General features: G+C 43.7%; 1 protein-coding gene and 1 non-coding gene across 2 annotated transcripts; both read left to right on the top strand.

Annotated features, from left to right (window-relative positions):
- Positions 1-770: 770 nt before the first annotated feature.
- On the top strand, positions 771-26,719 carry LOC124221630 (uncharacterized). The gene is made up of 3 exons (XM_046631816.1): positions 771-962; positions 19,359-19,588; positions 26,492-26,719. The coding sequence occupies exons 1-3, from the start codon at positions 894-896 to the stop codon at positions 26,496-26,498; spliced, it is 306 nt and encodes a 101-aa protein (XP_046487772.1). The 5' UTR covers positions 771-893; the 3' UTR covers positions 26,499-26,719.
- TRNAH-GUG (transfer RNA histidin (anticodon GUG)) lies at positions 24,824-24,895 on the top strand. The gene has a single exon. It is a non-coding gene; the product is annotated as a tRNA-His (tRNA).
- Positions 26,720-26,937: the final 218 nt, after the last annotated feature.

Here is a 26,937-nt window from a genome sequence, read left to right as displayed (position 1 = left end):
TTCTGCACGTGTGATACTGCGTTATATTATGTATAAACTACGAGACTTAGGCATGCCAAAAACGGTGGTGCAAATGTGTAAATTCTTCTCCTGCACGTCAATTTTTCAGACGATAGTTTCAGCTTCCATTTCGATACCTGGAAGCTCCGCTGTTTAGTCTGTTACTCGGCAAAGATCGGGCTCTATGAAGCAGCAGCTTCATCTTCAAACGAAAATATTTAAATTCAAAAGAGTTAATAATAACTGGCCGGTAGATGGTGAGCTCTGCATGCTGGTACGTACGTATAATAGATAAGTATGTGCGTGCCTAAAGCAGTGCGCGTTCATACATCCTACACCAACTTTTAGGATGAAAAAATACGTCCCGACTCCAGCCACGTCGATGACGCAGGAGCCTTTGGTTTGGAATAAAAATTGAACTTCATCGAACTCTTTGATATCGATTCGCTGTACTTGCACGTCAAATATTTCCGCTCACAAACAATCAAATATTTCAGAGTAACGTAATCTTGTGCGATTGAAAATAAAACCTGTTGTATTTGTACCTAAAAATGAGGGAAAATTCAGTACCGATAGATAGAATAGGAGGTATCGCGCATATCGGAAGTGGAGCAGAACTGAAGTGTTTATTTAACTTTGTTCAGAAGATGTGTGTATGCTGAGATGCCGTGGAGCGTACGTAACGAAAATGCGGTGCAAGTAGAGTAATACAGGGAAGAGGGAGGGGGCAAGGAAGGGCGGGGTGGATGCTTGATACGATCTAAAGTTAGCATATACACTTGCGACTTTTCGGTACCGGGAAAGGGTCAGTCATAAATATCACGTTGCGGAAGCCAGACTGCGCGACTGGACCGAACGGCAAGGAAAACGGGGCTGCTGGTCTTGCCCCGTCGATGAAGAGAATATCGCTTCTCTATTCTGGGGGCTGCATCATCCGGCAGATATTCGAGGCGAAGAACGAGGTAAGTGGAAAAAATTGGTATATTGTTAATAAAGTAAAATTTACGCGCCCGCGGCGAGAATTTTCATCCCATTACGAAGCCGAGGTAGATGAACTAAGAGCTTTCGATTCGCGATGGTGGAAGACAAAAAAAAAAAAAGAAGAAGAAGATAGAGCGACGATAAATAAGAACAAATTCCCCCTTGGTAATACAAACGATACGTCATTCGCGATACTTGTCGGTATTTGAATATTTTCCAACGGGCAACGTTGTTGGCTCATCGCTTCTGTATCTAGGTATATTATATAGATATATTTCTGCACTGAATTATTTTACGCATTGGTATTCGATGAACGAAAATAGCTGTGGGGAGAAAATTACTGCAGGCGGGTGTATTCCTGGAAATGGGACCAAGAATATTAGTTACTCGTATGAACGTGTATGCGATGCATTATATTTATTATACCTGTACATCCTCGGACGAAGTCTATATTCGCGGCTTGCAAAATCGACGATTTTTTTTTTGTTATTGCAATGATCTTGCGCACGGGTGTTTTTATTTGATACAAGTATGCACGCATCGGTGCTGCTAACGTAAACGTGAACGGTGAACTCGTTTTACCGAACGCATTGAGCCGATTTATAGCTTCCAGGAGTCCATGATCGATCCAGTTTTCAAGTCTCCAGAACCGAATAGTTTGTTCAAAATTGATCCTCTTCGAAACCCGTTCCTTAATATCCGCTATTGTCGGTCTTTTTTCATTTCGTATTTCTCTTCGGTATTCGAAAAAGTTTTAGGGAAAGAAGAAACCCTTCCTCAAAAAGAAAATTTCGGCTGAATTTCTTACACGGAATTGCCAGGATCCAGTGCAGTGCAAAAGATCGGCAGCTAGTATTTTATAGCGAGTGTTCCAATCGTGAGAGTGCATCTGTCATGCGGTGTGAAAAAAAAGTATAGCAGCAAAAAGGGAAACGGAGCCGACCCCCTCGGATTCATCCTTTTCTAATAAAATTCGATCCTACAATTTCACAAAGCGATCGCTATAATGGACAACCAATCCTGTGCCCTCCCTAATACGTGTCCGTCAGGATGCAAAAAAGAAAAGAAACGAAAAAAATGAGGCAAAAAAAGAAAAGCGAAACGGGAATGGCAGGTGGATAAAATACGAATTTGGGAAAGGCAGAGAAAAGACGTTCGGCTGAAGATGATCCAGGGATTGAACATAACGGTGGAAGAGGATTGTAGAGAAGAAATATCATTTTTCTTATACTTCCAAAGGGATAGGGCCTTATTTTAACCCACTTGTTTCTCATCACCCGTCTAAAAATATTTCTTTCCCCTCAGTTTTCCCATCGGACGAATTGAAACCGTTCAATGGTATCCGCAAGCAGTGCTCCGAGCGAGATCGACGGACGTTGGTGTTCGCATATGTACGAGTGGCAACGTGTAAAGTCTAACAGGCAAGAGCGCTAACATTTGAGAATAACAGTAATCGGCGGATTTAGCGGGTGCAACGCATAAACGTGCGAGAACATTGCAAATATGGCAGGCAGATGTATTTACGCCCTGAGCATTTGTTTTGGCTCGAGCAGTGCGTGTAGGGTAGGTATGTGTAATTGTGTAAATCACGTCTGGTTACTGCGGCTTCGTGTACGTGTGCCGGTGCTGCCGGTGCACTTGACTTTCGTTACTATAAATAATCCGCGTACCCATATCTCTGCGCATCCATGAGCGTGCTTGTGTTTAAACGAAGAATTTCACCACCCATTTATGTCACGATGCACGTTACATATTACATGTACTTACCTACTCAGGCCTCGAGCGGCGAGACTGCGCTCGCGTTTTTATTCCCCACATTTCATTTCCCGCTCATCAATAACCAACTCAATCATCACCTTTCCTCGCAACTCATGGACGCTCGTTCGATCTAACAGCGGACAAGCCGCGTGATCCAATTCTCATCGTCGCATTGTTAACGGATCTCTTACGAGGTTGTCTGTTCAACGTACCGCGGATTGCAGGGGTAAATGCGACAGGGACAAATTTACACACTCCTCCGTGAAAGTGGAAGAACCATGCAGGGTTCGAGGGTTCGTCTTCATTCCTGGAAACGAAGAATTTAGCCTTCTTAATCTCAAGGGGAAACCTTTCGTCCTTTAATTATGCTTCTTTCACATTAGGAACCTAGACGCAGAGCAGATGGTGTAGAAAAATTGCGCCGGCGTTCTCGTGGGTCTTCGTTAAATAAAAATCCCACTTATTGGACACAGGGAGGTTCTGTTTCGTGTTGCTCAGACTCGGCATATCGGATCCCATTTAACCTGAAGGTGATTGATTTAGTGACGGTCCGTGATTCGCTGACATGGCGAAATGACGCCGGATGACGTCTGAATTTCAGCGAATCGCTGCATCAACGAGATGCAAAAAGCCTGACGTTCTTATTCTGAGAATTGTTTTTAAAATAAATTTCCCCACAGGCATTACCATATGATATCACTCGATACTCTATTCGGTATAACAACTTGCGCACGCGTCTACGCAACCGTGCATTCGCGAGCGTATTATTATGCACATGCACCGCATTGTTCAAACGTTTTGAATTACGACCGTCGCAACGAAGCTAAAATAGTGGTAGATGTTCCGTGCTCGATTTGTTTCGAAAGCGTTTTTCGAGCGGGTGTCGCGACGCAATAATCACCCGTGTCTGCAACAATCGCGGGGTGAAAGAAGGACGAATCGAAAGAAACGGCGGGTCAAACAGCCGCGGGTTTCAGACAGAGGTGCATCACGTCTCTTAAGGCGCACTTCACGGTTGGAATAATTAATCGGAGAGTACCGCGCGGCATTCGTTTCGGCAATCGAAAACAATATGGTGGCGTATCCGCCCAGGACCCCGGCCCGACCCGTTACGCATCCAAAGTAGCCACTCTCCACAGGACATCTTGATTTTCATCCTCCGCAACCGCCGCCTTGGCATTTACTTATTCACCAAAGCCGCTCTCTCCGGCTCTCCAATTCTTATCTGTAGTCACTCGTCGCGCCCTTAAAGGGTCGAAACGAACCCCCGGCCGCTTACTTTCTTCGAATCATCCTCCCTCTCGTGACCGCCAACGTTTGGGCGAGCAAAAATTATCCTGCGACGGGTTTCGGCCCGGCTACTGGATGCTGATTGCTTTTTATCGCCTGGACGGTGGACCAGGGACCATGGAGACCAATTAGAGACGGCGGCGAGAGAAGCGACCCGAAAACAACGAGCCTGATATTTTATTGGTTCATAGAACGCCACGTGTTTACTATAAACCGGCGGTATTTTATGTACGACAACTTCCTGTCCACGCTATTGCCGGCTCTATTTTGTCCCCGGTCTGTTTGGCTCCTCTTAAAATCTGCAGACACAAATAACGTAACGCGCAGTGACAACAGACCATTATCGCTATTGTGGTCTATCCGATCAGCGTGACGCGACGATTCTTGAGCTAGTTCCACAGCGAAGCCTGCCCTCGAGGTAGTTTTCGAGAGAAGAACGATTTCTCCCAATTTTTCTTCCCTTCGTGCGAAAAAAGGAAAGGAATCCCCGCCCCCCGTGTCGAATTAGCCTTCCTACATTCATTGTAGCTTGCGGCTAAATCCCGGGCACCGTTCGGTCGTTTGAAAAAACAGGAAGCAAACTGGCATCTCGTATTACGTACTCCGCACGCTGTCGTAAGACCCTGAACGGCGAGCATTTATTGCTTATCGCATTCGTGCCATTGTGGGACGCGTTGCATGGCGAAACTACGCTCCATTCATTCGGGGATCGTTTTCACCTTAACATTTCGCTTATGGACATTTGATACCTTCCCTAGTGCCAAATTTGGCATAACCGGAAGTTCGGACGGTCCGCCAGGTGCCGGTTCTACTGATTCGGTATTGCGCAATCGGATTCGTATGAATCTTACGAACAAACATCTTTTTCAAGGATTAGAATTTAGATATTACCTCGGGGGCATTATTTATCGACTGTCAGAATCGGTCGGCAATTACCGATCCGGTAGAGGTTATTGAGTATTCTAATAGTTACATTACAACCACATCGCGGAAATAATTAATCAGCGGTTACGTCAATTGGGACGAACAAGTCGATAGATTTCATCCTTCATCGAGAACGGTTGAAGGAGAAAGGAAAAAACGGATGGGTCGATGGTCACAAATCATACAAAACGCGTCGAATGTTTGATATTGAAAGGCCTGTAACTAGAATTACGCGCAAGACAAACGCGTAAGGTATACCTGTTATTACAATATCTATACTACTAATACTTCGTCATAATTCACTGGATTCCAATTCACGAACAATGTGGGTGGTCATTAATTACTATCTATGACTATGTAGTTGAACGCGACTATTCGTCAACGTTTTTGTGCAGTTTGGACACTTTCCGAGGAGAAAGTTGAGCTGTTTTCCCCTCCTCGTCAACAGAAGAACGAAGCGAGAAAAATATCATTTCTTTTAGGGTTATTAGAATATTTTATTAAAGTTGGTATCATTACAACAACTGTTTGAATATTATTGAAATTACAAGAGAACTTGATACAATTAACTGTTTTGTGCTATTATAGCTATCAATACTACATTTTCTGGTAAATGCAATTAAAAATTAGTTCGTTTGATTCGTTGTACTTTTTTAGTACAACAAATCCTTGACATTGATTCACCGTTGCGCCAACATTAAATTTTCAATCAAATTAAAAATAACAGTAACAGATGCCGTTATAGATTTTTCAGTTACAACAAAAAAATTCATGTTTATTTTGTAGCCAGAACTATATTTTTCAGCTGTTTGCAAAAATATGAATATATTTAAGCACTGTGTACTAACCGCAGCTAATAATTGCTCTCGGTGTATAATGTCAAATAAATATAAGCCAAGCGGAAAGTGAAAGAGAAAATCTTGGGCGTTCGAGTCACGGTGGATGAAAATTTACGTAATTTATTAACGTCCTTCAAAGATCTATGGAAGTATTATGTATACATAAGCACGTGTGTACAGCGTGTAGGAAGAAAAAAAAATGGCCTCTCTGACTTCGGCTACGCTTAGAATTCCTGACAAGGCCTCGTACCCCTGCAGCAGGAGATTTTCGGTTGTACGTCGGGTTCCCTCGGTTCAGAGATAAAGGACACATCAGTCAGGTGGCCGAAGCGGGATTAATTTGGTAAGGACAACGCCGATAGACTCGCTGAGCATGCATCTCCCAACTTCCGTTCTTTGTTTTCTACCTTCGGAACCTCCACCTCAGCTCGTATCGCGTATGAATTAAGTTACACACGACCCCTTGCGGTAGTCGGAATCACATTTACCGGCTCGAAGCTGCCTCCGCAAATCCTGAGGAAAGACTAATTGTATAAACTGCATAATACGCGAAACGGTAAAATTCTTGAGAAAGGATTTAAACACCGATTCAACCGCCGTTGCCCTTTGACCATTAATTCATTCAAGTGATCCGAACGCACTTTCATAGCCAAGTAAAAGTCATCCTCGCATCGTCCGAAGCACATTCACTCGTAGTGGTTGTGCATCGCCCACGCGCATGGCAGCAACGTGTTATTTACTGCAACAACTTAATACAGACTTACAATCAGCGTCCATTCGTGAAGACGACTCTAGGATATCTGATCGTGAGCTTTGGGCGCTGTTTGAACGACCCGCGGACCTTCTATCATCGTAAGTAACAATTTTCTTTCAAACTTATTTTTCGTTTTCCCGCTACTTTCTCAGAGATGAACTTGACGAGCCTATTTTTCAATTCAATTCATTCATTTTTATATCGCGTAGGCGACGTGGCGGAGTTCAAAGATCGAAAAACTCTTCTCGATTCCTTCCGCGTGGAAACGTGGATATAAATTACCACGCTCAGGGTGCGGTTGAGCCACAATTTTCCCCGCCAACAATCGGCCGCTTTCATGCCGGTTGGACCGAATCGTGAACACGCCGTTTCCTACTGCAGACGGTCAGGTATAATAACAGATCTCGCCTATGCGATGGGGATAGGTCAAGAGCCCGAGTTCCGTTCAGCCGATGACCACTAGACAAGCCGATGCCCCCGAGTCAAAATAGTGTTGAAATTTCCCAGGCTCGCGGCGCGAGTAACGACCGACTTCATCTTCCTCAAGGAATTCACATTCAAGTTTCGGACGAAGAATATCGCTCGAGGGAAAGAACCATTGACGCCATTAACAAAGCTCCGAAGTCTTGGCACCCGGTCACACTCGATTCTTCCTTCTTTCTTCTCTTTTTTCAAGAAGTGGGCCAGACTTGGCGCGTCTCGGCTTTGAATACGATTAATTTATCCGCGGTCCGCGCACCTAGAAATTCCGAATCCGCGATGCGTCGATAAAGTTCACCGGCGAATTCCACGACTGGTGACCTCGGATCGATGGTTTTTGGCGAAATAAAACTGGTAGAAAGTTTGCTCGGGGGATTTCATTGAGCCGATTGTCAATGCAACGAGTGTGGAATGACAAAGGGAGGAAGTGAGCGTATCGAATCACGATTCCTAATTGAAAAAAGATAACATTCAGGGGAAAAATAAGAGCAAGGCGTTTGACAGACGACGCCTTTTTCCACGATGCCGTTAACAAACGAGTTGGCACGCTTTGAATTTATAAAAACACAGCCTCTATCGCACGCGCGCTTAGCTGCAAGCAAAACAGCCGGAAACGCGGTTGGCTTCTTTTGCGACCTTGAAGTTATTTTTCCGGATGTCGTTAGCAGTCCTGCGGGCGATGCCTCTGGCGGTGAGAGACAAAGGACTCTCCTCTCCGTGGTGGAACATCGTCGAGAGAAGAGGCGCTGATTACAATGCAGTTCCAGGGACGAATGCCTGCAGCGTGCACTGCGAGCCGGTTAGCGAAATGGCGCTGAATTCCTTGCCGCATATCCGCGAAATGCGCTGCAATGCGAAACGACCTTGCATCGCGCAAAATTTTTACCGCGCGGCCCCCTTCCCTCAAAAGCCGATGATGTATAATTTATCCTGCACAGCGAACCGTTAGTTTCCTTGCAACCGGTCGCCATTTCACTCACCTCGTCCCATTGTTTTCCTTATTCGCGATACTTGCTGCGTACCTGCGTTCAGAATCGCGGCTCTTGGCTGCACCATTAATGCGAAATCTTAAAAATATACCTTCTAGCGGTGAGTTTTTTCTCGTGGCCGTCCCAAGCCAGCGCCATTATAAGCCCCTCTGCGTGGATGTGCATCTTCATAAAAAGTTATATTTAATATTTTCGCTACCCTGTATATACATATACGCGTACGGCCGTTATACGTTCGCCTAAACCACCTACAGCCACGTTTTATGATTCGCATCTCCCGTTTTATTTAACAGCTTACGACTTCGGTTCAATTTTTCTTTCAGCTGTTCCTCCTGTTTCTACGCATCGTTTCTACGTTCAGTTTTCATTTCAACGAATTTTATAAACTTTGATTATGCTTTTCGAAGATTTAGAAAACTTGAGAATATTTCAAAAAAAAAAAAAAACTTCCGAATTCTCAAAAACTCGTTTCGACAAGGTTCAATCATATTTTCTTTTCTACTTATTTTCAAAGAGAAATGGATCGACTCATGAGTGGTTTTACTGAAATTTTCAGTCACGTAGTTACAACCGAAGCTTGGCTTTTTGTTCAGGCATGGAACTTCCAGCATGAACAAATATAATACCATGCACGCATAAGGATATTCTTGGTATTATTCGGAAGTCTTGAATCATTCCCGAAGAACTGATTATACGAATATGGACACCTGTGTGAGTACGGAGAGACATCCGGTTGGCTTCGACCAGCTCCTGGAAACGAGTGAATTTGAATATACATATAAAAAGGAGTCGAGCCACCCCGCGTAGCTCGGACAATAATCGTCGGGTATTTTAGAATAAGGGAAACCGGCCTCCCGAGGAGTCTCCTTACACTCCATTCATCCTGGCCTTCGTTTGGTACTCGAATCACGCGTCATCGTCGAGAGACGGGCACCGCGTCCATTACGTCTCGGGCCGATGCCGTTGCTTATCTGATCGTTGAAGGGTTCGCAAAAGTTTGTTTACTATTCAGCCGGAGGACTTCGCCCGTTCGTCCTAGGAATTGATCTAGGCGTGGCGCTACAATCGTTGTGACTATCTGGAAAAACGCTATTCAACATTCTGCCCTTGCACCCTGCCCTGCTACGCGAAGCCGCTGCTGGTGCTGCTTCTGCTTATCGAGACGCGAGCGCAATTTCAATGCTAACTTGACCCTCTTCTTCTTCGGATGGCATCCAAGTTTACCGTTCGATCGTTTAATGCCGTGTGAAATGCAGTTGCACGCGCACTTTGACGCCTCGATTGCTCGACGATTGGTTCATTTGCGTTTTCGTTGCACGAATTCATCACAGAATTTTCGTGCCAGGCGAAAAAGAACGACGCTCGTCCGGTTACTGGTTCATCAATCTTTAACGTCTGCTCGAGGTCGTTGCTCGGTGAATTCCCTCCTTCAACAACTGCGGCGTTTTTTATTTGCAGCATCAACTCCCGGTGCAATTATGAAATATCGTATTATATACGTACTGTAATGCTCTGTTCGCGAAAAGACTTGAATTATAAATGATTACAACCTTTCATTCTTCTAGGACTCTTTTTGCCGATGATATCCGGTAGGTAGGTACGTCAACTTTACTACACGCTGTTGTTCTTCTTTCGATTGATAATTTGCGAGATCATCCCGACCTTCGGACACTCGATTTGTCAATTAGTCACGGATCGCACCTGCAGCAACGGATGAACGAAAGATTTTCATCTCGAGCGTAATGCAATACGGGATATAAGTTATACCGTCCGGCGTATCTCGTTTGTACCAACGACCTCGGCGACCTAGAAGAATAAGGAGAGGTGAACGCGAGCACGAGAGACTCGGCAGTGATATTTCTGGTGCTCTGAGTGACGTATCAAAGCCGAAATCTTCATCGTTTGGCATCGGGCGATCCGTCTTGTTATCGCTGCACGCCGACATGGCTCACGACACCTTTATCGAATCAAATTACAGCCCGGAATTAATGACACGGACCAGGCCCTGGTATCACTGTGAAATTATTTCTGTCTCTCCGCACGGTCGTGATTCCGGCATGATTGACCCTCGGTGACCCGCCAGCAATCGTTCCGAGCCTTGACAATATTTTACCGACTTCGGATCGACCGAAGGGAGAGCAGCCGCTTAGAGTGAGCAGAGATAACCGGTAGACGCGGTGTATTTTTCTTCGCAGGAAGAGAAGGACTTTGGGAGGATCGGCGTACCGAGTGACGGGGATTAGAGTTATTATTTCAGTTCTTGAGCGGCGCGGCCCGCCGAGCTTTGTCGAAGTTGGAGCGCTTGTATTTGTCACCGCGACTTTTGGTGTAAGGTATCATTTCCTGGGGAGTTTAACGCGAGTAGTATAACGTGACGCCGCCGCTTCATTAATCCCGAACATTCGTTACGTCAGGTCCTGTTGATTGCAATTAATCATCGGGCAAATAAGCCACCCCAAAATTTCCTCGGGCATGGAATACGGCTCGAAGTAGTGAAGTGAGCGAGAACGGTTAAGGCGCGAACAAATTCGAGCCAGCTGCAGGACGACGAGGGTGAAAAATACCCATTCGGCAGTGCTAGTCGTGGCAGCCCTGCGCCCCGGACCTGCGTTCCAATTTCGCGGTTATTCGCTAACCCCGGGAACTCGACGAGAGTTGTAACTCCGAAATGCGACGGATCGCTTCCATCGCTATTGTCGCAAGCTAAGACGGAACGCTAGCGGGGCGTCACGCGCCATCTTTTAATGATGATGGATTTTCTTCTAGGTTCTCTGTAAAAAGTGCACCGCGGAATGCGCGGCTGTTGTGACAGGAAGGCTTCCAGCAGATATCCTGGTGGTTGGGTATCTCCGGTCTTTCTGGGTTGTACAGGACTATAGGTATACAGGCACTACAGGCACCTTTCGAGACGGATCGACGAAGGGGCAACGTCGAGGCGAGGCGAAGCCACCCGGATGTGAAGGCTGCATGATCCGTCTCATTACCGGAAGCGACGTTCATATATTTATAATCGAAACTGCAGCGTGCACCGCTTGCTTATGTGTTATTATACCAGCCCGGTGCATGTGTCGGCTGCTGTAGTACCTAATACTGCTTGTGATATTACGCGTCATCCAGGCTTACCAAATTGGAATATCAATATTTTACTCCACTCGCTCGCCTGTCTCCGATCTTTGCGTTGTACCAGTTCGTATGTATTTTAAAAAACTTTTTTTCATCCTGACGAATTCCTCAAGTATATACAGGTTCGTAGATCGAAATTATGCCATGTCAATGTAAATCATACAAATGGTTTTTACTCTTATTTTAAACACCTGTGTAAAACTTGAAGGCGATCGTCCGAACCATGCCGGAGTTGATTTATTTAAAATTTTTGTCATTGTCCAATGAGCCTGACATTTTCCCGTAAAAATCAATGTATAATCACAAAAAACTTAAAGTAAAATAAGTCCGGTACGGTTCGAAGAGTCGTTTTCAAATTTTACAAAAATGTTTGAAATAAAAGTGAGAACAATTTGTTTAACGTTGATTGACCTGGCACGATTTCAACCGACACGCTTGTGTGTCCTTAAACTTGTATCGCGAATTCGCGGCCTTCTTGAACGCCTTGCAGGTCGACAGTGTCGATCGATCGGTTTTAAATTCCGTCCACAATCGGAGGCCTGAACCAAACTGTCCGAGAAATACTAACAACCTAACAGTACGCAACAGTGCCACGCCGATGGTTAATGAACAGTTAATAAGTGAGCACGACCCAAAGGTGAAGCGTATAAAGTAGCGGAAACTAGAGGACGGACGGCTGTGACGTGCCCAATGTGTCCATCTATCCTATTTCTTAAAACGGAACCCGAACCGCACCGTTGTCATGGTCGGTTGATCTATTTCCGTGTCGTGGGGCTTATAACGACGCGACGAACCACGCGCCCTCGAAGCTTGTTACCATTTTCTACGCACGTATCCATCAGCTCAATTATGTATTAAAAATCACACAGCCACCCGGTCGCGGCACTTCGTGAGTCGGGACTCATTTAAATACCCCAGGCTTGAAGAAATTTTCAGACGATGCGATGGTTGGGAAAGTGCGAATCAATGTAATTACGTTTCGATTAAGGAAGAGAAAACTTTCGAATTTTCGTTCGTCGCCGATACGTCGCGGCAGTAATTGTCGGTTGGACGTACACGCGGAATCAATCGGAACTGGGCCAATGCTCGAGATTGGTGCATTAAGACTAGTTACGTCCGTGGGTATAATGATGTGACAACTGGACGGAGGTATCCGACAAATGCATTACATCCCTGATTGCCAGTTAGAGTACAAAGCCGGCTGTCACCGTATACTGATCCGTATAATATACCTCCTAGACGCATATTCGCCGCGTTATACGCAAGCTGTACGTGCTTTGCGGGAACCGAGGGGTCGTTGACCCGTGCAAACACGAAGCGTCGCATCGTAATTGCCGGGGAGATCGTTGATTCGGTTGTAACGAGCGAATTTTTCATCTTGCAATTTATTTTTAACCCTTTTAATTCATGCCTGCTGTGCAACTTCTTTTTACTCCGATTCTACCCAAGAGAAACTTGTTCGTGCAGCCTCGTTTAGAAAATTTAATACACTTGTTTAAAGGGAACTCTGATCGTTACGTGATCCGTGATACTCCTGTCAAAATCGAAACACTTGATCGCATACGAGATGTGAAGAACTGGCAAAGTCGGTTGACACGAACTTTCTTTTTCTTGGCATCATTAAATTCTTAACCGAGTTTTGTGCAATGTGCACCGCGATGCGTCCTGAATTTGAAAATATTCGCAAGGCGGTCGTGCTTTGACATTTTCTATGTAGAATTTGGACAAATAGTGGCATTAGAACCGACAAACGTTTGACGAAAAATGGGTGAAACTTCAAGGGTAACGGCGTTTGATTTTTTACAACGACGTGGTTGTTTTTTTTTCACCCCCCCCAATATTTTTCTCGTCTTCTTCCATAAGAGAGGGGGGAGATTGAAAAATCTTTTCTAGGCACCGTTGAAAGCTGGGTGACACGGAACGCGAGGTTCTCTATCAGCCGGAAGTGATTTATTTCGAGTTACTTTTAGGACGATTCAAGAAAGTGATTAATCCTGAATTCCGTCTAGACATAAAATGAATCGCGGTTGCGGGACGGAAAGTGTAATAAGTTAAACGCGAGCTTACGAGAACGCGGATTCTCCTCATCGGAGAACTGCATCACGTTTTCTCGAGAGGAATTTCGTATCATATATTGCATCGCACAAAACATACGTCTTATTTTATACCACGGAGCGGACACGAGTCTCTCTGGTAAACGGAATGCTGTAAGACATATTTCAAAAGAGATAAAATAAAAATAATAATAAAATGGTAAAATGGTTAGAAACGAGAATTACCAACGTCATTTCAGTCGTGTATTCGAAAAATTTCTATTCATTTGTTCGCGATACTTTTGATCTAAATTATCGACGACGCAATATTGCGCAACACCGTACGCCGACATTCTGCGGCGTGTGGGCACGTGCTTCATTGATTTATACGAACAACTGGCCCACGCTGTACCTCAAAGCTTGTAAACTCCGCCTGTATTAATTTACCACGCTACATTCCTCTAATTGGTCGCACACCGATTAAATTTAACAAGGATTTTAGAATTCACAAAATTAACAGCGACATCCACCTTTGACGCCGTTGAAGAATTCACCGCACGGTTAGGGTCCTTTATTAATATCAAATCGCACAAAGTGAAGATGAATATGAGGAATGCGGCTTTCGTTTCGTAAAAAATTATTCTTCAAAGCTACGATCCTCGTCGATGCCAATTTCTTTTAGTCGTTGATCGTCGACCCCTCGAATCGTTCCGACCACGCCAGTCTCGGCATTGAATTAAGTGCCTGCTGTAACAAAGTGACCCCCGCCTCCTCCAGAGATTAACGAATGAGATAAGTGAATTTTCGGACCTCGTACATGCGGGCTTTTTCTCCATCTGTTTCGCTCCGTCGAAACTTTATATTGTTAGTTTTCAATTGGAATTCGCACACATTGCACGATTGCGATTAAAATATTTTACAAAAAATGTAGAAGCATTCCAAATACTTTTTATTATAGAAGAAATTAGACTTTTCTTCCCGGGGTCGATGTTCGAAATCTCTTCACAGATACTCGTTTCCTGCATCGATCTGTGGTATAAAAAACGAGGAAAAATGTGTTTAGAAGCACGATCGTGATGAATATACTTTTCGCTTTATATTTTTTTTTTATCATATCACTAAGAGTAAAAATTTTCTTCACTGCCGTTAGATCCTCGGCTCCGAGGCCCGCGGCATCATTTTGTCGGTGCAAAGGGCGTCAATGCCTACCTCCGGTTTCGTGAATTTATGATAAACAGGATCAAAAGCAAAGGTTGACTGAGCTGCGGTTCGTAATTGGGTCGTCGGAGTAAATCCTTTCCCCTGCACGGAAGGGAGAGAAAGCGAGAGAGGGTCACGCGTGTTAGACACGTGTGCAAGCTCCGGTTTGGGGTCGGGGGTCACGCGTGCCCCGTGTACTCGAGCACTCTAAGCTCCGTTCATTGTTTACGGTGCACGTGTCAACGCCGCGCACGTGGCCTGCACTGTTCAACGTGTTTTACCATATCCAAACACACGCGGAGGGCGAAGCTGGGCTGATAAAAGACGACGTCGGAAGCTTGGAAGTAAGGATTTAATCCGGAAATAAGGAAATTATCAATTTTGCGTCAACCCTGAAATTATCCGGGAATTTTTTTTACCTCGGGAGATAAACCTGCGATTTCACATTTCAGTAGACACTCTGACGAGGTTGGAAATATCCTCGTCTTGAAACCGAAGCACGTTTTCTTCTTCATCTTCATCTTCTTTTTCTTCTTCTTCTTCTTCTTCTTCTGCTTCCTTTTCCACTTCTTTTTTTTCAAATTTTTTAGTTATTTCTCCTTGGGTGCCTGCTTTATGTAATAACCACCGTTTATTGGTCTACGCCGATGGCTGGTCTCGGTCGGTCGATGGAAGCGCTCCGTTTCGGTATCCCGACGCAAGGCAGCGCAACGAAACGTAACGTAACGCAAGGCAAGGCAGCGCGTTTTCTGGCTAACTGTTATTATATTCTGGTGAGCGCCAGATGCCTCTACCTTTATGTTACTTCTGGTCTCATATTCCGACGCTTATGAGTTGTATTTTTGGAAGTCTCGGCTACATGTATCATGTATACTGTTACCCTGCAGGGTATACAGCTCGCGGGGCCTCGGAGAAGCGTCCGAGGTACCTGCACTGCTCGCTTTACAGATTAAAATCGCCCCTCTAAAGTATTTGTAGAAACCGCTCTACGCAACTCTCGAAACGCGCGGATGCACTGCTTGATTCTCGAAAGGATAACCGGAACCCGCTCTCATTTTTCGTTCGAACGATTTTGTAAGACCAATTCCACGGGAATGACGAAAGCTCGACGGAACGAATATCGAAGACCCTTTTATCGGCCCCGCGAAGCAAGGCTTCCATGTTAATTTCCATGTTCAAACCTCCGTACACGAGGGGGAGAAAAACGACGAGTGCAGAAAGAGCCGGAACTCTTTCGCTGTCGTACTTAACGGGGAACCGAGGAAGTTAATTAGCTTAATAAGAGAGACGTGCTTGCACGTAGATTAATACCTTAATTGCTGTGTATGTACTCGGTATACAAGTATTAATTGACCGACAAATTGAACGCGTTGTTAACCGGTTAGCGAACCAGATTACGCGGTATACCCCACCAGGCACGCGTTATCGAGTGAAAAAAGGAGAGGAAGGGGAATAAAAAGGTCTCGGAATGTAATTTAAGTCCGCGTCGTCGATCATGCGTTTACACACATTATACGTGCAATACCTCCGTATATCAACGGTCTATCGTCGATAATTGCTCCAAGTTTATAGGTGCAGTTACGATATTTTATTTCTTTTTTCCCCTCTTTCTTTCTATCCTTCTCTCTTTCAATGAACCGTTTTTCCCCGTTTCTTCAGCTCAGCTCCGCCTATCGTACCTATACTCCCCATGAATCACTGGTACCCCATCAACTCGAGGCGCTGCACTGGCGAGATTTCAACAGGAAGTGAAATAGTTGGTAATAAAATAGACAGAAGAGCCGCGGTTCAGCCATTCGTATTGTTGGAAGAAGGGAGGGATAATTGGATGGGCTGTGGACGTGTAATTTTGTAATGTTCAGGGGATGCTTTGACGCCTTTAAGGCGACCTTCCGCGCCATTCCACCTGGTCCTGGAGTGAGATTGGTGAGTCGGACCCCCACGGCGTGCCCACAAAGATCCTCTCGACTCCTTCCATTTTTAACCATGCAACGCGTCCGGCCCGCGTTGTACGCGAGACTTTTGAGTTACTGTATTTTTCCACACGGCACCTGTCCGCTAATGCGTTTCTTAACGACGAATTCTCAAAGAGTGGTGCGCGCAGTCACGACGCACCAGAGTGCATCGCACTTCTTCGTTTCTTAGACTCCACCTTTTCTCCCGAAACTTCTCCGACTTCCGATAGTGGAAATTCGAAATTTGCTAAAAACTTCGCGGTTTAGATATTTTTCGCGAAAATTCTATCGATCAAAAATGATCCCGAGCTTACGCCTTGCCAAGAATTTAATTTCACCACCGCTCGCACCGACGATGCTTGATCCTTGCGGTACGTGAGGGGAAATTGCAGGAAGATTTACGACGCGGTTTTAATGTAAGCCGCAAAATGAAACCTCATGGGCCCATGGAGACAATTTAGACGTAGATTATTCGCACGTACGACACGAGTTGTCTCGCGGTACACAAATAAACAATTAATATCATCAGCCCGTTTACCTCGACTCACGGTCCGTGTCCAGTACAATTAATTCCACCGCAGAGTGGTAATTTCGCAAAATGACCTGTAAATTGCTCAATTTACAACCCGGTCGCGTCGCGTGTTAAGCATCTCGTTGTAACCTGTACACCTATACGCACAAGATGCAGGGCATGATATACCAATACATACGTACATGCAGTGCCGATGGCACTCGGCCGACCGCAGGCACGCAACGCGGTTGTAAATTTACTACTCCGAAGTTCAGAAGGCGTAATACGATGAGCCCGAATAAAAGGAAGAAGGAAAAATTAAAAATAAGAATAATCACGAGAAAAATAGTACTAATACTTATCGTTAAAATATGTAATAATAATTGTCTCAGGCAATACATCGTCGGAATTTATGGTCCTTTCTGACCGTTGATTAAAATTTACCTGCCCATTAATCTTCCCTAAATGTCTTTCTGTGTTCTTTTATTTTCTGGATGTTCCTGTTCCATCCAATTTTTTTTTTTATCACCCGTTTCTTTTTTTTTTGGAACCAACATGTCAACACCGCAGTGTTTGATATACTGTGCCGTGTGAATTGGCCTATTTAACACTCTTGTACGGTTCATGAAATGTGAAATTTTTTTCAGCAACTTATCACAACGCGAACGGATCTGTATTTTCACCCATTTATCAAAGTCAACTAGTATCCTAGGGCTTAAGGCCGACGGGGAAAATGCAGCTCGGGGGTTGTAAGACAAAGTGGTCATAGATTCGAGCCGTGTGAACTTGGGAAACTAATAAACGTCTTTGACTGGCCGTATCTCGCGGAACCCGTCACCTCGTAACAAGCCTGAACAAATGTAATACAAGCCCCGGCGATCCCCTAAATCAGAAAAACAAACTAGCTCTCATAAAGTTGTTACACGGAGTTGTTTCGGCACCAAAAATTTTACCCAAGCAATATTGTAAATATTTCATCGACCCAGAAGATGACGACTCACCCTCACCCTCACCCTCGTCCTCCTCACGTCGTGATTCTGGGGGCTGAATGCGTCAAACACGAATAAATTGCTTCCACGTGTGCGCCACGGAGTCACTGCCTTCTTGTTCACATTTTTGCTTTCAATTTCCAGCCTCCTTCCTTTTCAATTACACTCGCGAAAAATTCATGCCGCGGGGATTTGAATGGTTGTCATAACGGTTCAAACGGGCCGCAAAAAACAACCAACTTTATATTTTCGGATTTCTCCCGGTGGAATGTTCTTCGAAATGTTGTAAAGAGTATCATGTTTCACGAAGTTGGAGAGAAGTGATTTGCAATTCGAAATGTTATTCCAACCGATCGGAATTCGGGCCGTTGCACGAAGTTACCGAAATGGGAACAACCGCCCATGTAAATCTCGGAATGGTTTCCGGATGTTTTCAACTATTAAATATACGTATTGTGTGTGTACGTATATGTATAAGTGTATAATTTTGCAAACGTAGGATTATGAGATTGAGATTTAAGCGTCACTTAAAACTGGAGCTCTCGCGGTGTATGCGCATTAAAGCATTATTATACACATTCGACGGTCGTTTTCTAACGCCTGATATACATTCGATATACAGAGAGACGCACCTATGTGCACGCGTCCCGTGTATATACGTATACGTATCCCACGCAGGAGTTAATGCCGGCCTTTAACACGCCTACCTACGCCCTGGCGTATTCCTGTAAACCGGCTATTTCTGGGCAACCCTTGTCATAACTTGGTCCCAGCAACCGCGACACGCTCACGTCTCTCTTTCTTTAAGAGCCGTTCACACCGAATATCGCAGACAGGTATAAAACTCTGTACCGACTCGACGGTCCCAATAATCGCTCAATCGGTCGAAGAATAAAGTGTTCAGTTATATATATATATGTACATATATATACAATATATTCAAACGATGAGTGGGTAATAAAGTCGATGGAAGGCATTAGGAAATGACATCGTAAAAGTTTCATTCTAGTTGAATAATTATTGATGGAAATCGGAGATGGAAACGTGAAACTTGATGCTGGATAACGTTAACGAGCGGAGTAATCGGCTTACTCCGATAAACACTAAGTACGTACGGTGATCTCGGCGTGCAGCCCCTTCTTATAATACCGCACTCCTCTAGATTTTCATATTTTAGCCGGCTTCAGCTCTGTTGGGTCACAGCCTGTGTCGATAATGGATGACCGTTTTGGAACGAGGTCTTGTTCCACTTTGTTTGACAGTGATTTGCGGTTTTGAAACAGCCAAGTTAATCTTCGGAAGGCGCGATCGTTCCTACGGTTTTTAGATAATCAAAATATTTGCGCGCGATGAAGGTAAAATAAAAGTACCGTTGATTTTCGTGAAAATTCATGAAAATAATATATATATATACCCTGACACTCCGTGCGAACTTAACCTGGAGTATTAACACCTGAATGAAATAATTATTATACCTAAGCGTATCAATTTGAAGACGTATAAATTTCTGAAAAGCATTCATCGCTGTGCAGATAAGGCGCGTCGAAATGGCCGATAAAACGGAGAATGTAATTAGCGCCGAGGTGTCGACTGCCGAGTGTTGCCGTCCTCGAGGTCGGCTTCGCTTTCCTACAACGCGGTGGCTCATCGTCAGGGCTTATTGCCACAGTTCGGCATCTCATCGCCGACTGCCGGCCGGCCTCCGGGAGGGAACATTTATGGGTGATGTCGACGAGGAAGGGTGCGGCGTCAAGATATACAAGTAGGTATCCATGTGCGTTATACCTACCCGTACACGGAGAAAAAAATCTGAGCAAAAATTACCCTGCTGTTACTATAATCGTGATGTAAAAGACACCTAATGCAGTTTTCACCAGTTATCAAATTTTAAATTTTGTGCTGCCGAAATACATAGTTTCTAAGCAAGGTAGTCATTTTTTTCATAAAGACCCATAATTTTTTCAACATGCATCAATAAAAACTGCATTAGGTGTCTTTTACATCACGATTAGTAACAGCAGGGTAAGTTTTCTCAGATTTTTCTCTCCGTGTACAATCCCGAGCACCAGATTACATCCCGCCACGTGATTTATACCTTTAAGCTATAACGTGTAAATCTCGCTCGCTTCTACCAACTCTCGTGGAAAAATTTTGTCCCTGCGGAATATTGGTCGGGTGGATATTTTTTACAGTAATGGAAATGAAATCGAGAAAGTGTCGGGTAAACAAGGGAAATCATTATTTTCTGCAATTATTGGTAACTGTTCTACATTTTTCTTTACCGTCGCCAAAATTGTATTTCACTTGTGAACGGATAAGATTGGGATTGGAAAACAATTACGGTCTTTGGATTATAACGTTCAAATATTTGACAAGTTTGTTTCCGTTTTCGTCGAGATCGTTTCTCAAGATATGACAGCCCCGTAGCTCGCTTCTAGTTTGTAGTCGTATTTTATTGATATTAGACGGTTTTAGAATTTCCTGCAACCCGTGCATAATGTATATTTCGCTTTTGATACATCGCTCGCTTGTTTTCCCTTCGTCATCTTCATCCAGTGTATAATATATGTTCTTGCGCGTCTCTAGGGTCGAAGAACATCTATTGACTAGGTTCACTCGGTGGAAGATAAAAAATCTGCCATCCTCGAAGACCATGCGTTCAAGAGTTAGATCGAATCCTTGTGCAAAAACACAGTTTATTCTTATTTCATATTCAAAATCGCGAGAAAAACATTTTAGTCTCTTAATGTTCCAACCTGTCGTCTCGAATTTAATTCGACAAAATATTTGCAACGTCGACTTGGTGCCTTTCAATCTTGAGGAAGCGCAAAGTACGTTGAACCGAAAAACGGTATGCTTTCTGCCCGAAAAGTGTGGAGTCAATATTTTCTGTAACGACGTTTACAAATACCTTATTCCTAGGACTCGAAACTTTTCTGCAACGTTCTTGCAGGGATTCACGTAGCCGTTGCAGAAGGCGAAGGGCAAAAAGTATTATATGAAAGAGGTCGTATTGGAAAGCGCGTAAATTGTCTGAGTCTGGATTCTGGGTCTGAGAAACACGCTTGCCTGATGGCGAACCGCCCTGGGTGGTTTTTGCAAAAAGAGATCTTTTTACGAAGATATCTAACATGTCGAATTCCGACGCGGTTCTCAGGTGGATAGATTAACAGAGTGGTTTTTAACGAGGCCAGTTCTCTTCGAGAAGCCGCGGTTATATACGAAGGTAAGAGATTAGTTTTTTGCCATCGTTATAAAAGTGCCGTAACTTGTTTCGAGTACCCTCTAATATATTACCGCCCAGATACAATATTAATGCGAAGTTTAATACCTTTAATGATGAATGCGTGGAAATAGTTGGTTCTAGCTCTTTCCATTCGCCGCACGTCGATTGATCCTAGATTGTTAAATACATAATTGTCGTGCGAGGTGAGCTCGCTTTTCCTTACAAACTGTGGAGCAGAAAATCCTGGACTTATTTCGTGGTGCAAGGTAACATAACGAGCACAAAAACCAGTCCAACGTCCGCCCAATTAGAACTGAATTTCGTTCATTCTCGGGTTTGAAATTAGCCGTCAAAGCTCCGCCGGTTCACCGGCGATTAATTGAAACCTCGCGTATTTGCTCGTTTCCATCAGGCCTTCGAACCCCCGATTGTTCCACCCGAATTATACCGGAAGTCGAGCCCGCAGACGAGAGTTTCACTAACGAATGGGACCAGGTTATTACTCTGGAGTTACGAATAACCGACAATCAAATGGCCAAAGTAACGATCTAATGTTAGCCCGAGTCGTAAACGAGCTCTTGTTACTGCTAATTGCTTGTCGAGTCTACGGAAGTCCTTTAGGAAGTTTTTCTTCCTCTCAGGGAGTTGCGGCGCACGCGGAAGTTTCCGAAAGTGGCAAAAACGGTGATGAAAAAAATGGGAAAAGAGAACAACCCTTCAGCTTCCAATGCTATTATCGCTGTTAAGCGGAAATACGAACGATGCGAAACGGAAACCGCGTGCTGCAGCGACTGTCGACGTTTACTTCTACTTGGTTTGAAAACCACGTAAATGAATACGTTCCGAGCGCAAATACTTGTTCAATAGTTATACCTTTATTGCCGACAAATGACACTGGAAACTGACAGCCGTACAGGTGATTACTTTGATAATCTTGCAATGAATATTTGCTGGTCCTTATACGTACTCGCAAGCGAGTTATAAATTTTTAACAGGCGATGTTATTCGCTCACCATTGCGTACGGCAAACTTTTTTATAGCTTACCTACTTCGTGCTGAATTTTGATGCGGGCATGACGCGTGTTACCATTCTTCGTTATTTCATTCGAATCGCTTGCTTAGCATACACCGAGTAGCGAATGAAAATGAAGCGAGGTGGAAAGAAAGAAATTCGAAAAACATATAGTTTATATATGTATATTATACATCCGTTCCAATTTTAACGGAGAGAATTATGATGCCGATCTAATACGCATTTAGTAAATCATTGAAATCCACCAACATGGGCCATCTGCCACGTGTTTCAAGCTATAATTAATACGCGGGCGTATATATAAATATAGTAAACCGATATTAGCGCGTGGAAATTATATAAAAACCTGAGTGACGTGTGTGAAAATATCAGAGATCGTATAAAATTTATTTCTTTTTTAGTGCGACCAATAAATAGTCACCATCGTTCGCAGCTACAGGTTTCAACAAGCGGCGTGGAATCTTCGATTTATTTTTACGATTCCGGTTAATTCCTTCGTCTTGTTCCATCCTCTCTATTCCGTTTTACTTTTCTTTTTTTTTTTTTTTTTTGCACTGGTTAAACATGTCGCCGTAGCTAATATCAGCAACGTTCGAAAGCGCGAAACTACATCGAATCTCCCTTCAGGATAATGGAAAAATGGAGTAAAACGTGAGACAAGATCAATATTTCAGCTGTTGCTACAAGACGGCGGCGGACGGAATTCGTTATTTTCTAAATGCCTTTCGCCTTTCAGTATTTGCAACACCGCCCAGGCTTAACGGCATGCCTACCAATCAGTCTACCCTTGTCAACGCTCCGGGGTGCCGATCAACGCGCTAAGATAACGTCGAAGCTCAACTGCAACGCGAAAATCGACGAAAAATTCTTTTTTAAAGACGAATACTTATGTTTCAACGCGGATATTCGGATACGTTTCCGACAAAGATAGACACGTCTATATCTACGCATATCTCACTGCGTGTTTGTCTTCGTTTAAGTTAGACCCGAAACGACCTCACAATCGCTATCTCAACGGACACAAGCTGTGAGATAAATATTTGCAGATTAGAGAAGCACACCGCTGCTGTAGCGTGAACTTTGCGACAGTGCCAAATTATCTCCGAATATTTTACTATCAGTTGTTGGTTATGCGTTTGTCAGTTCTTTACATACATGCGGTGTAGAGAGAGTCGTCAGTTTCACCAAACCTGAGTGACTTTCGGTGAAACGGTCCAAAGACGGAAGAATCTTAGCGACTTTTCAAATATACAGGAAGAAATAATCAACTCCAAGTAATTTACAGATGCCGTTAAGCCTCGTCTGTTGGACAGATTTTTCTGCACTGCACGGCAGGAATAATAACATCACCGTCGATTAATCGCACATCCATCTTTCCGCCCGGTGGCATAATTAATTGTTTTGCTGTAAAGTATTCAAACTTGGAAACGGACTGCTGTCCAAAGTAAACAATACAAACTACAACGGGCTGTCAGCCTCGATTTCCGTGTTTCGTTTCGCCAGCGATCCCCGGTGATAAAAAGCTTTCGAAACGAGAGCGCCAACTTTGTCGGATAACTTGACAGCCGGTTCGCCGTTCTTTCTTTCTCATTTTTCGAACTTCTCTACTTTTTTTCTTTTTTTTTTCTTCTTTCTTTCTTTCTTTCTTTCTTACTCCTTTTCGTTTCTTTTCCTGCTTTCGGCGAGGAGGCGATAGAGCCATCGATCCGTTGTCGCGGGGGCGAGTCTTGCCCGTCCCGTGCGGATTATCACAACGGGCTGCATCCAACCGAGTCGTCTTTCGAATTATTTTTACCGCTTCAGCTGCCAACAAAAACATGTTTTCTTAACAATGATATGCCCGTTAGTTAATTCAGTGTCTCACAGGATGGGATATTGGCTTTGGCCCTGTTCCATATCTCTTTTTTTCTTTCGGGAAACAAGTCTTCCCACCCTGCAATCTGCGGCGTGCTCGTTTCATCCCCCGTTCGTTGGAAAAAAGGTAAAAATAAATATAAAAAAAATATTAAGAAAACGAAACGCCCGTGTAAATTAGTGGGAAAATATGAGTAACGAGTACCTCTATCCAGCTAGCTCGGCCAGATCACGGATTTATGGTCTCGCTTCTTTTCACCCCGGCTTTCGTCCGTTTCTTTCTCGTTTTGTAACGAACAAATATCCAAAAAAAAAACTGAATAAATTTAGGTGTGATAAAAACGTGATAAGAGTTATACTTTTTATAGCCAAGTAGACGATATTTGTAAGTTACAACTGTATGAACAATTCGATTTGGCAGAAAAATTTGTGTTTTGATAAAAAAATGGAAGTAGTTTATCCATCATACGAAGACTTTCAAGATTTACCTCATTTCACGTGTTTGTATTAACTGGACACTGAATATTTCTCTGATCTCGTTAGTTCGGGCGCTTGTACGTTGGTTGCAAAAAAAAAAAAAAAAAAAACCCATTCAAAATACGATGACCGTTTTTTTCCAATACTTGTCAACAATTTCTTGCGCAGATGATCAAGATACAAGGGCATTACCAAATTGAGTATTGTCGAGGAAACGACCCCCACTCTTTGCCGCTCTGTACCGGCTCTAAGACACCAACACTTAGATCCACATCTCCTTTCGCCCAATATCACGAGCTCTACACAAACGTCGATAGTAAAAACGGGCGTTACGCCTCAGTGAGCAATTCGGCCGCCATCTAGATCAATCTGTGGAAATGAAAGCAAATATACCAAGTCCTCTGATAGCCGTGATCGTCTAGAGGTTAGGACCCTACGTTGTGGCCGTAGTAACCCAGGTTCGAATCCTGGTCACGGCAATGTCCATTGGCACATTGTCACGGCAGAGGTTTATTTTTTGATTTTTACCATTTTTTTGTTGAAACTTCTCTTAATCAATGTTTTGAAAATTTCTTAACCGCCGCCGCGCCGTCCGGAACGAGAGAATAATTATATAGCACGGATGCTGCGCAAGCGAGAAAGAATAAGTAATACTCGCATTTTAAACCGTCTTTCATGTACAAAATGAACTTAATGCTTTCGAGCTTTTGTTAACTGTTGCGAATTTGCATACCGCCCGTCTTTGATTGATTCGTTTCAACATCTGTCGGCGGGCTTCTGGCAATTCGTACTCTTCTGGCCTCAGTTTACTTCGTGTTTCTGGTTAATCCCGACGGGAAATTCTGTTGCGCGTATTTTCGTACGTATAAATACGCAATTAAAGGAACTGCTGTGGGATAAAACTAACGCGCTGTAATTACGATTTGGCAGGGATTATATACCAGCTGCTTACACGTTCGACGGATTCTAGCCAAGACGTAGTATTATTCTTGAAATAACGCGAATGCGAGGTTTCGCGATAATTTATTTCCCATTTTATATACCCTTCACTCTGTGAATTCGGGCCGGTCATTAGCGGCAATCAACCTTCAGAATCGACTGACGGTAACAAAGTAAGTTAAGAATCGTTCGAAACTTGTTTATAAGACGTGTAACGAGGAAGGTATTTACGTACCTAATACAAACTTGAAATAGAGATCGTGTGTCCAGATTTTTTATTTATTTATTTTTGTTCTCATTCAATTTCTACAAGTTCAGATCCATGCAAGTATTTACATAATTTATGCGACAAAACTTCACCGAAGGTATACTATTAATACAACCTTGTCCAACCGAAACGCGCGTGTTTCCTGAATACCGATCCTCGTGTAGTAAAATCTTTATGTTTGGTGTAAAAATTTATTTCGATAAATGAGATTAAATGTGACAATTCGTCTCGTAGTGTCCCACTAAATTTAATTTCAGATAAACGTAGACTCCCATTTCATGACGAGAGAGCGAATGACGCATGCTAATTATATGATGAAAAAAATTGAAGCGTACGGTGGAAACGGAAGTGAAATAAAATCCAAAATTAGATCTAACTTCGTATTTCTGTGCACCTGTTCAGATCTACCTGCGGGCTGGGGAAGGAAGATATAAATATCGGTTAAGGCCAGTATTTGTTGTAAAGAAGCGCGAGAAGAATTCAAAGCCGTCGAAATATTCTTGGATTCCGGGATGGGACGAGAAGGGTAACAACAAATTGACTATTACCCGGCTCGTAGATAAGGCAAGAAGCGCATAAATTCATTAGGAGGAAAACTGCTCCTTCGGTCTTTCGATTTTTCGGTCCTCGCGGCTCTATCGCGTCCGATTGCCTCCGCTGTAGAATGTTCGGCATCCGTGCGACGGCCTCCCTCGGGACTAATATCCCGACATTCCCTGGATACGGTGCGCTTCCCGGCGTCCTTCTCACACCGCGGCTGATTTACGTCGGGCGTCGCGACGCTAAGCGGGGGAATTAACGTTTGTACTTATTCGTTACAGCCCGTGCGAGTGAAATGGTATTAAAAGAATACCGTATTGCCTTGCAGGATCTGAATGTCCCGGAAAAAGTACTCAGGAATTGGGGAACAGGCAAAATAGCCTGACTTCTCGTGCGGCTGAATGTTTCAAATTCTGGAGATAAGAATTGAAGGACAACATCTACGCAAAAAGAACAAAAACACTTCGGTGAGGGAGAAGAACATGATGGGAGACTAATGCGATCTGTTTTCAAAATACTCGGAAAAGTAAAAAAGTTCGTACGAAAATGCGTGTACAATGGAGTATTATTAAACAAATTTGTTAATATTTTCAATTGTAAAGTGTAAAAGTTTGAGGAGCAAACGAAAATCGAGAGAAAATTGAGAATCGCTCGGAAGGCTTTAGACGAAATCATAAAGTAAAGGATGAAAAAGGCTTCCAAGTTTTAGGCCAAGGATGAAAGATCAAAACAATTTACCTGAATAACATTGTCTGATATTCTTCTGAAAAAAAA

This window comes from Neodiprion pinetum, chromosome 6 (genome assembly GCF_021155775.2).
Source record: "Neodiprion pinetum isolate iyNeoPine1 chromosome 6, iyNeoPine1.2, whole genome shotgun sequence".
Classification (NCBI taxonomy): domain Eukaryota; kingdom Metazoa; phylum Arthropoda; class Insecta; order Hymenoptera; family Diprionidae; genus Neodiprion; species Neodiprion pinetum.
Note: the sequence above shows the minus strand (reverse complement) of the source record. Positions and strands in the feature narration are given on the sequence as shown.